Consider the following 11,848-nt stretch of genomic DNA (forward strand, 5'->3'; position numbering starts at 1 on the left):
ATGAGGCTTGTGAAGACTGTCAGTTTGCAAACTTAGCCAACCTACTGTCATTGTTGTTCTTAATATTATTATTAGTAGTAGTAGCAGCAGCTGAAATGTAGAGTACTGTGTTGAATGCTTTTCATCATTTAGACACATAAACTTGTATTTTGAGTTCAAATCTATAAAGAGGTCAATAAGTACTCCAACAAAGTCAGCTACAGTTATTGTGTTGTGAATGAAGACACTATAGTTACATATCTTGTGTGATAAGTGAAGTCATTTATAACTCTGTATAAGTGTGTGTGTGTGTGTATCCACACACATGAATATACCTAGAGGGTTATGTATATATATATATCTCAGAATGCTGATATGGAATAAAGTGTTAAATACTTAAAGTATGTGAATTAGTAGCTTGTTTGCTGAAGCTATTGGATTTGTTGTGCATATAAACAGATTGGTTATTAGTATCTGGCATCACTCGAGTGATGTAAATACCTGATGAGAACCTAATAAAGCTCTCATCATTAATTAACCCTTTCGCATTTAAACCAGCCTATCCAGCTCAAATATTCTGTTTTGTTAAAAATGGCCAAACCCAGCTTCTCACACCTACTTTACAAAGTCATTCTAGAAATAAACATTCAAATCCCAAAGCTACAAGATGTGTGATTAATTCTAAACAATATGAGTATATAAGCATCATATTTGGCAGAGTAATCTGAATACTAAAGGATTAAGGCAGTTCATCAGTTTTTTTCAATTAAATTTGCCGTTTGTATGTCTAATATAAGGGTATGGTTGTGTGGTAAGTAGCTTGCTTACCAACCACATGGTTCCAGGTTCAATCCCACTGCATGGCACCTTGAGCAAGTGTCTTCTACTATAGCCTCAGGCCAACCAAAGCCTTATTAGTGGATTTGGTAGATGGAAACTGAAAGAAGCCTGTCACACACAGACACACACACACATATATATATGTGTGTGTGTGTGTGTGTATATTTGTGTGTCTGTGTTTGTTCTCCCCTCCATCATTGCTTGACAACTGATGCTGGTGTGTTTACATCCCCATAACTTGGCAATTCAACAAAAGAGCCCAATAGAATAAGTACTAGACTTACAAAGAAGAAGTCCTGGGGTCAATTTGTTCAACTGAAGGTAGTGCTCCAACATGGCCGCAGCCAAATGACTGAAATAAATAAGATTAAAAGAATATATATACTCTTACACATGCTAATATTGAACAGTGGAAAGAGTGCTCAGCTCCACATTGTGGATAAATATTCTTTATTTATGGGTTGACAAGGCTACCAATGGTTTCATGTGAAGAGATCTTCACAACTGCTCGAGTGTGCTGCATGGAAGTGTTGGTATTCATCTCCATATTAGATGGGAATACATAAGGTTACACAACACCGAATAGGTTTTCGTAAATATACACATCCTGTATTGGGTCATTCCATAAATAATGCTTTTTTTTGCATGAACTAAAAGTTGGAGGGGGATGGGATAAACTACCAGCATCAACTTGCTATAAAAGCGGGTAGTAATTTTACCTTGTACTTATTCTTAGTGCAAGTTTTGAAGAGTGCAGTTCAATTTTAACAGTTATCTTTCCAAAGCTATAATGGAAGTAACAGAGGAGCATATTTTGCTTTGAGTTCAGTAAAGGCAACAATGCAACAGAAAGTGTGAGGAATGTTAATGCAGTATATGGAGATCAGACAATAAGCGTAAGCCAGTGTCAGCGGTGGTTCCAGAAATCTTGCTCCAGAAACTACAACCTAGAAGACAAGCCTCATCCTGGATGATCTGTAGAGCTTGAAAAATGGGTTCTCTATAAAAATGTCAAGCACCAAAGACAGTGGGTAGGAAAAGGAGAAACATCAGCACCCCAGGCTAAAGAAGGTCTTCACCCATGTAAGGTGTTGTTATCTGTTTGGTGGGATATGAAAGGTTCAGTCCACTTTGAACTTTTAAACCCAAACCAAACGATAACAAAGGAGATCTACTGCAAGCAGCTTGAGCAGCGTAAGTCAGTGCTAGAAGAAAAACCATCTTTGGTTTCAAGACGAAAGGTGTTCTTCCATCAGGCCACATACAGCCAGGATGACATTCCAAAGGCTGGAGCAGTTTAAATGGGAAACGATGCCCCACCCACCATATTCACCGGACATTGCCCCATCTGATTATCATTTATTCTGCAGTCTTCAAAATCATTTGGACGGAAAATATATGAATTCTGTAGACAAGGTCAGAACATTATTGGAGGAGTATTTTTCGTATCATAGACAAGTGAATTTTGGAAGAGGGGGTGGCCTTGTAAGTTTATCAGATAGATGGAAGAGCATTGTAGAAAATGAAGGAGAGTCTATTTAAAAAAGAACTTTGTTTATCTTAATTTTGAAAAATAAAAAATATGAAAAAACTGCATTATTTATGGGATGACCCAATATATTTTTATAGTATAATGAATAAAGTCAGTTGTAGTATTCCTTATTGTTATGGAACTCAGCTCTAATAGGGAAGAAGAAGAAGAAAATCTTTTAGCTGAGTCATTGTTTTAGTGTCTCTCTGAGTCATTTCTCTTGAATCTCTGTAAATGAGGAGTTGTGCTTGTGTAACAAACTAATATTTGAGATATTAGAATCTGGGGGAAACCAGACAAAATAAATGCCCTTTGAATTATTATTCTCAATTCAGATCTGTATTCACCTTGGTAGAATACTGGGATTCAGTTCTATCAACTTCCCTCTACATGTGGGTGGGGTGGGGTCCCTTGTAAGAAATCAATATTGGAGAGGCTCAGCACTAGTCTGTTGTGATTGGGAAAGCTTAGTGTGAGATAGATATATCAGGCAGGCATCATCATGATAGCAATTACCAAAAGTAAGCTCCTAGCAAGTCATGGAATTGAGGCTGCAATCCTTGGAAAGTATCTGATATATGCAAAAGCAGAAGCATCACATTATCCCATTTCTCTTCTTGTGTCAGAAAATTTTCCTGTCATTATAATACTAATAGCTATTGTAGGTGGTGATGATGCTCTATCTCATGATGTTGTGAAGTAGAGTGGAAAACTTCAGTACTCTAAATGGTAAAGAAGTGTTCTTAATCAACAAAGAATTTATGTTTCATCATTTATTGATTAGAGAAATCAATATGGTTGATAATGTGGATGAAGATTGCAGTGATTTGTACAATTGGATTGAAATGTGATGTATATATATATTGCAGATTTCTGAGCAAGTTTCATAACTTTATTGAATAAAGGAAAGTACATAGCATTTTTTGTTGGATAGCTTGTTACATTTAAATAGAAATATAGAGGATAACCAGCAGTATGTGTGTTTGCATGTTCATGTAATTTCACATTAAAAAATTGCTGATTAAATGAGATTTTGCTCTTAGAATGTAAATTTACAACAGGTTAGATACTGTCCCTCGGAGAACCTAGATAAAGTGGTTGCTTCTCATACTTTTAATGTCTTTATATTCACCAGTTAATACAAAAAAATATCAGTAAGGCAGTGTGGTGGCAGAGCCATTAGTATGTCAGGCAAAATACCTAGCAACATTTCATCTGTCCATACATTCTGAGTTCTAATTCTGCCGTCAATTTTGCCTTTTACCTCTTTAAGATCGATAAAATAAGTACCAATGGAACACTGGAGGTCAACGTAATTGACTTACCCCTTCCCTCAAAACTGCTGGCCTTGTACCTAAAATGTGAAACCAATACTACAAATATCAGAATGTGAGGAAAAATATTCTACAGTTAAGCTTATATACACCATTCCCATTTATGGTAGGCATGAATATTTTACAACCTAAATTTAAACACCAGACCCTGTGCTTTTGATTAATCAGCCAAATCTGAATTAAACGGGTCACTGCCAGCTTCAGTGATGAGTTTCCCAGTTCAATCATTTGAACTTATTGTTTATTGTATTAATATGACTTTCACATAACCCTCAAGGTGGCTCAATCTGATACAGTGTGACAGGCTGGCCCTTTCAGTTACATGTATAGTCCAGTTGATATACATTTTCTATCTAAGGCTCAAGTTGGCCCACAACTTATGGTAGAAGACACTTAGCCAAGTGTCTTCTACCATAGCTGGGATTCAACCTGGGATTTCAAGCTAAGAGAATGTCTTGACCACATGGTTATGCTTTTGTTGAACTAACTATTCTCCCTCTCTCTCTCCCTCCCTCTCTCTTTCAGTCTTTTTGTAATTGTTTTCTTTTCTTTTACATAGAGAGTGAGACCAGTGACGCTGTTCAACAAAGCCAAGTATCCTCTAGTAAGCCATCAATTGTACCTATTACCACTGAGAGAATAGGACCATTAATACTGGAAGTAAGTATATTTTGCCTTTTATATATTTTAGACTCAGTAATCATCAAATTGTTATAAACTATTTATTGCATTTTATTTTAAAAGCCTTTATACATTGGAGAAATGAATATTGAAGTCATTGATATTGCAGTCTTACTGATGAGACATTATGTAAAGCACTTTGTGCAGTTTTCAGTTCAGTCTATTCAATTGCATTATTACCTTTACCTCAGTTCACTAAACTGGAAAGCAGTGGTACCTCTCTCATTTCATGGATAACTGATTTTCTTACCTTTCTACAAAAATTTCGACTATTTTGACAGTTTATGTAAATACCTCTAAATTTATAATATAATCATACCCACAATATCATTATTGCATTTACTTAAGTACAATGTGATCTCAAATATTATGTAACCCCTACTGTTTGTACCAAAAAGTCAATAATATATTTTACCCTTTTGTCTTTTTTTTTTTTTTCTTTAAATATGTTATCCAACTAAAATTTGACCCTGAAGTTATGTATTAATTTCTTTGCAATATTCACAAATAAATAAAGCAATTAATATGATAGAAGAGCGTGAGAGTGAGTTTCTATATAGTTAGCCTAACTTCCTCAGTGTTGCTACTGACATTACTTAAGATTACTTAAATATGTTTTGATGACAGCATGTTTCAAGATCTCTAAATCAAACAGTAAAATTCATTTGCTATATTTTATGGTCTAGGACTGTTCTGTTAGAGCTGATCCGGGCAGCTGAATAAATGAATAAGAGACAATCTAATAGCTTCTGTTAACATTGTTAACAAATCAGAGATTGTTTAGCTAATTCTCAAACAATTTGTTGCTTTTTCTATTGGTTAGTCACTCATTGAATGTTAAATGAGCAAGAATAGATTGTGTCTAGTTAACTTTTATTATAACTAACCAGATTTTTTTTTTTTTTTTTTTTTTTGTCTAAGTTTAAATTCTTCCAGAAATCATTGATTTGGCCTTTCCAATTTTTGAAATTGGTGTTTGACAAATTGGATTTGAATGTTTTTGCAGTGTTTCGTGTGGAATTAGAAATACACACAAATGATAAGAATTACTGCTGATGAGTTCTGAGTAAGGAGAATGTGGGTTGACCCAGTTTATATGAAAATAATGGTAGGACAGAGAGAGAGAGAGAGAGAGAGAGAGAAATAAGATAGTATCGTAGTTGGTCCATGAAATGAGGGTTTCTAGTTATTTAGTAGCCTGTAAGGTAACACTTATCATGATTTGATATTCCCTATTTCCCACTTGACATGAACTCTTACTTGTTTAGTTGCCAAACTAATGTTGAACCACAACTGGCAAAATTAAGGTCTGTAGCCCCACAGTTAAACTGGATTATTTTGCCACTCCATACCCTCTCTTCAGTACATCTACTGAAATCAATTTTCTTTTAATCTTGCTCCTCTCTTTTGGTGTCATTTTAATTGGTCCACATTCTTGTGTATCTCTAGTTATCACCCTCGAATACATTTCTCTTCTACTTTCTTATTCATCATTCATATATTTACATTTGTATGTACTCTATCTTAAGGATGGACATGGCTTGTTATCCAGTTTATTGAAGTGTGAAAATGAAACATCATTAGTGACCTACACTAGCTCACTATATTTAGTACATCTCTGCTTAGAACCCCCCCCCCCCATGTCATTGTATATATTAATGTTAAGAAGTTCACTTCACAACAGCATGGTTCTGAATTCAATACCACTATAGGGTACTTTGGGCAAATAATTTCTAAAATAGTCTTGCAACTAGAATTTGGGCAACAGAAACTTGTATTTAGTAGCACAGTAAAATGCTTCCTGTCCATGTTGTAAAGTGGTTGGTAGTAGAAACAATGTCATAAAGCAAATCTATGAAGGAGTTGTGGAGCCTGAAGCCTACATCGCATGTTATGTACGAGGGCTGCAACTCTGAATTAATAACTGTTATACCAACTGCAAACAACCTGGTAACATAATATAATGTACCTAATCCATAGCAGAGTCATCCAGTTTTTCTGTTATTGTTCATACCAGGTAATCATTACATGTAGTGAGGCATTGTGAGACTTATCCAATTTGCTCCTGCATTAAAAAAACAAATGATTAGTTGTTTCAAATCCAGTCTGTTAACCATTGATGCGTATCTTCTCTGAAAAATGTAATATTCTGCATGCATACTTTTTCTATTTATCTCACTATACCGATGACTAGATTTTCAGGGGAGACAATCTAGTCGTGTTACATTTTTTCACAGTGTATTACTGATATTCGTTTATTGATGTTTGTGAGTTCAAAACCTTTAATAGAGGTCTTACATGTATTAGCCACCGCCCTCATCTACAGTCATGATAAATAATGTTGATGATGATGAAGTACTTTTTAAAGCTCAAAGTTTGTCATTTTAAAAGAAAAATAGGAGATAGTATGATAATTAAGGTCTTTTCCAATTCAGTTAACAGATTACATCAAATATTGTTTCATGTCTCTAACTCTATTTTGTCTGTCTTGAATATTTAAGATTTCTTTTGATTAGGGGAAGATGTGATCAATTTATTCAACCTAGTGTATTACTAGATATTTGTTTTATCAATCCTAATGGATGAAGAGTAAATTGAGTCTCTATAGGATTTGAACCTATAATATCAGGACTGAATATGCATTCTGCATCTTCCACTAACTGTTTATTTTAATATATGGCTGATATAAATTATTAATGATATTTTTAAGGCAGGCATATAGCTAACTGAATTGGTCTCACTTTATTAATAGTACTTTAGTAATCCTACAGTGGTGAATTGCAAAGTTCATCCTGGTGCTCACCTAATTATTCCCCCAATAATAATGATAATAACTTCTAACAAGCACAAGGAGATAAATTTATTTGCGGGAGAAGATACAGTTGATTAAGTCAACCCAGTATTTAAGTTTATTTTATCAACCCTAAAAGAATGAAAACCCAAGTTTAACCTTGGCATGATTTGAACTATTGACATAAAGAGCTGTAATCAAAATTCTACAATGCTCTATCTCCAACATATATGATGATGATGATGATGGTAGTGGCACTGGCAGCATTTACTTCAAAAATTTCATTTTTAATACCATGATTGATGATGCTTGTAACACCATCATCACCACTCCTCTAATCTTTTGTTTTTGTGTATGTCTTTCTCTTTCTCTTTCCTTCCCCCCCCCCCCTTCTCAAGTGGAAAATATACAAGGCCTCAATTTTTTAAGTTCTCAGAAGGTTATAAAGCCTCTTTTTTTAATATGGATGCTTTTGTTTTCTGCTTTGTTTCTGTTTTTGTTTTTTTTTCCATTTGCTGGGTCTTGAGGAAAGGGCAGACTCTCCTAGGATGGTAAGATTGATGCCATTGATGTCACTCTTGAATCTTTATAAAACGAAACCTGTAGAATAGATATGGGCAGGGAAGGGATTTTAGAGGAGCCAACCTTCTGGGAAAAAAGGAATGAGTGTGAGAGTTGAGGATGTTGGACAAAACAAGAGTGGTGAGAGGAGGAGAGACAAGTGAATGAGGAATGCTTGATTAGGAGTACCATAAACCCAGCCAGCTCTGATGAGCAGAGATCATTATAGTTGCAAAACAAAATGTATAGAGATAAGAAAGAGAGAGAGAGCACATTTGTGGATCACAGGTTGGAGTATATCTGTCAGTGACTTTATGCTATTCACCTGGGTGGGCCTTTTCTGAATGTCAATATGTGCTACAGTAGCTGTGTGTCAGGTGAGACCATTCACCTGAGCTTTGTAGTGTCGATAATTGGCAGTTTTTGTTTTCTAACAACTGTCAGTATTTTCTATTTCACTTATATATGTCTATTCATTTATACAGTAATGCCTCAATATAAGAATTAATTTGTTCCTGGAGACTGCTCATAAAGCAAAAACTCGTGAAGCAGAGCAATAACTTCTTATTGTAGCAGTGTTATAAATCATAATGCGTTCCCAGAAAAATATTTTACCTATAAAATTTATAATACTCATAAATAAATGGCAATAAAACAACAGTAGAATGTAAAGAATATTTTATGTAAAATTAAAAGACTATCTAGATCATTTATAATTAAAAAAAATATTATAATCATTTTCTGAATCACTTTCACTCACACACTGTCACTTGTTGATGCAATCACCAATTCACAAGCACTTGGACTTTTAGACTTCTTTTTCAAAAACAAGTCTAGAGTTTTTTGCTTAGAAGAAGCTTTTTTTTTTTTTCACTCTATAAATTTGTCTGTAACATGCAGAAGCATTTGTTATAGTAGTAGAAACTTTTGCACTTCATTGAAATTTTGTTTCCAAAGTGATGGTTTTTCGTTTCTTTTTGTTCTCGTTGGTGTCTGTTGTACACTTTAATTTAGACATATTGGGTGTGTTTAAAAAATGCTGAAAATAATTGTGTGAATACAGGTGTACAATATAAAATGTGTGGCACAAAGAATTAGCTTACAATAATCTCTCTCAACAAAGCACATGCTCAAACTAAGACATTGAAATTTTATGCCATCATTTTACTCCAGCACTATATGCACCTGTGTAGAAACATCAAAATCAGTGTTGCCACATGTTGCAACGTTGCCACATGTTGCAACGTTGCCACACTCACTAAATGGTTGTTTAACCTTTTTATATTTCTTTTAAAATAAAACTTGTAAATCTGGTGTCTCATAAAGTAGGGTATTACTATCATCATCAACATCGATTAACATCCACTTTCAATGCTGGCATGACTTGGATGGTTTGACTGAGGACTGGCAAGCCAGGAGGCTGCACCAGGCTCCAGTTTGATCTGGCAAGGTTTATGCAGCTGGGATGCCCTTCCTAACCCCAACTACTCTGAGACTGTAGTGGGTACTTTTTACTTGCCACCAGCATGGGGGCTAGTCAGGCTGCACTGGCATCAACCACGACTATGATTTCACTTGGTTCAACAGGTCATCTCAAGCACAGCATATTGCCTGACGATTGAAAGTTACTTTTAAACGGGCCGGTTATATGACACTGGCATCACTCGACTTGCCAGGTTTTCTCAATCACAGCATATCTCCAAAGGTCTCAGTCGCTTGCCATTGTCTCTGTGAGGCTCAATGTACAAAGGCCGTGCTTTACCACCATGCCTTACTGGGTCTACCTCTTCCAGAGGTTCCTTCCACTGTTAGGATGTGACACTTCTTATGTCCAGCTTTTCTCTCAGGGCACTTACCCTACACATCCAGTGGAGCATACTAGCTTCATTTCTTTCAAGCCTATGCATGTCCTCAGCAGTCACAGCCCATGTTTCACTGCCATGTAACAATAGCTGTTTGCACACATGCATCATACAGTCTACCTTTCACTCTGAACAAGAGGCCCTTTGTTACCAGCAGAGATAGGAGCTCCCTGAACTTTGCCCAGGCTATTCTTATTCTAGCAGGTACGCTCTCAGAGCATCCACCCATTGCTTACTTGGTCATCTAGGTAACAGAAGCTATCAACTACTTCTAGATTTTCCCCCTGGCGTGTGATGGAATCTATTTTCTGTACATTTTTGGTGTTTATTGCCCCTCTGCATCTGCCACACACAAAAACTATCTTCCCAGTTAACCTTTGCTATTGCTGCACCTCTTATATGTCCATTGCTTACAGCGGCTACATCTTGTGGAGTTTCTACCAACGCCTTTTCTACAGATCGAGTAAGGCCATCTACCTGAAAGAGTTTGTGATTTGTCTGCCTTCCTACTTACTAAGACTTTAGCTTTTGCTAGATTGACTAAGGCCCTTCAATTCTAGACCTGGCTACCACACCTGAAACTTCTCTAGTTCTGGTAGTGACTCAGCTATTAGAGCAAGGTCATCAGCATAGAGGAGCTCCCAGGGGCGGCCTGTCTTGAATTCCTCCAGTAATTGCCTGGAGGACTGTGATGTATAAGAAGGGGCTAAAGACTGATGCTTGGTGAACCCCTACTTCTACCTGGAATTCTTCACTACACTCATTGCCAACCCTCACCTTACTGACTGCATCCCTGTACATGGCTTGAACAGCTCTCACCAACCACTCATCTCTTTCTAGTTTTCGCATTGACCACCAGATAAGGGAATGGGGGACCCTGTCAAAGGCTTTCTCTGTCAACGACAGCCAAGTACAGAGGTTTATTTTTGGCTAGGGATTTTTCCTGCAGCTTTCTTACCAGAAATATAGCATCGGTGGTGCTTCTCCCTGGCACGAACCCAAACTTCATCTCATCTAAACTAACTCTGTCCCTAATTAGTTGGGCTATGACCATCTCCGTGACTTTCATCACCTGATCCAACAATTTGATACTTCTGTAATTATTCCTATCAAATGTGTCACCTTTACCTTTGTAGTAGTTGACTATGGTGCTGCTCCACCAGTCATTGGGTATGACTTCTTCTTGTATCACCTGGTTGACTATATGGGTGACTAGACTATCACCTACACCACTGGATATTTTAAGCGTCTCGACAATGATTCTTGATGGGCCGGAGTCTTGCCCTGTCTTCATACCCTTAATTGCTTTATCTACTAAGGTAATGTCAATTTGGATAGCTGGTCCCTCTGTTGGGTTGACATTTGGCAGACTCTAATTCTCCCATTCATCCTCTTCATTTAGCAACCTTTCATAGTGGCATCTCCAAGTCTCTCTCTTTGCAGCATCATTAAATGCAAGTGAGCCATCATCCATGCAGACACATTTCTCTCCTATGACATCACGATTCTCTGTTACACACCATCTTGCAATACGAAACACTTCAAGTCTCTGATCCTCTTGAAGCAGAACATTGGCAAATCTTTTCTTATCTGCTTCCCCTCTGGCTAAGTAAACTTCTCTCCTAGCTTTCTGATACAGTTCCCTGCTACCATCACACTTCCATGCCTATTTCTTTTCCCTAATGGCCCTGTCAACTACATTGTTCCACCACCACGTTACCTTAGGTCAATAGGGGACTTTGCACCAGCCACAGATCTGGTCAGTAGCCCTCAACAAGTTGTCCCATAGGAACCTCCAGTTGTCCTCCACATTGTGATGCTATATCCTCTTTTTCATCAAAAGCTTCATGTAATATGTCTCTAAATCTCTGTCAATTCACAGGATCCTTAAGCTTCCAGACCTTTCTTTTCCATGCTGGTCATCTTCTGGGCAGCCATTTAGTCCTGATCCTGAAGTCGCTAACTACTAACCTATGTTGTGGGGTGCATTCTTCATCTGGGAAAGTTTTGGCATTTATAAGTAGTCATCTTTCCCGTTTCCTGGTGAGAATGTAGTCAATCTGACTAGTGTGCCCACCAGACTGGTAAATGAACAGGTGACTGGCAGGTTTCCTGAACTTAGTATTACAGATCTTAAGATCATTTGCATCATAGAACTCCAGCAGCCTGGTTCCTTCCTCAGTGCGGGAACCAAATCTGTTGCCACCATGTACACCATGGAAGCTCCCTGGATGTTGTCTTATATGACCATTGAAGTTGCCAGCCACAA

The 11,848-nt window shown here is 37.0% G+C and overlaps 1 protein-coding gene across 7 annotated transcripts in view; it reads left to right on the forward strand.

Annotated features, from left to right (window-relative positions):
• LOC106869828 (nuclear receptor coactivator 3) overlaps window positions 1-11,848 on the forward strand; it is a 485,654-nt gene that overhangs the window by 372,448 nt on the left and 101,358 nt on the right. For all 7 annotated transcript variants that reach the window (XM_052976409.1, XM_052976410.1, XM_052976406.1 and 4 more), the window contains one exon: window positions 4,244-4,344. In XM_052976409.1, coding sequence (XP_052832369.1) covers window positions 4,244-4,344 — 101 coding nt within the window. The remainder of the gene's footprint in view (window positions 1-4,243; window positions 4,345-11,848) is intronic.

Source organism: Octopus bimaculoides, chromosome 24, assembly GCF_001194135.2.
Source record: "Octopus bimaculoides isolate UCB-OBI-ISO-001 chromosome 24, ASM119413v2, whole genome shotgun sequence".
Lineage (NCBI taxonomy): Eukaryota > Metazoa > Mollusca > Cephalopoda > Octopoda > Octopodidae > Octopus > Octopus bimaculoides.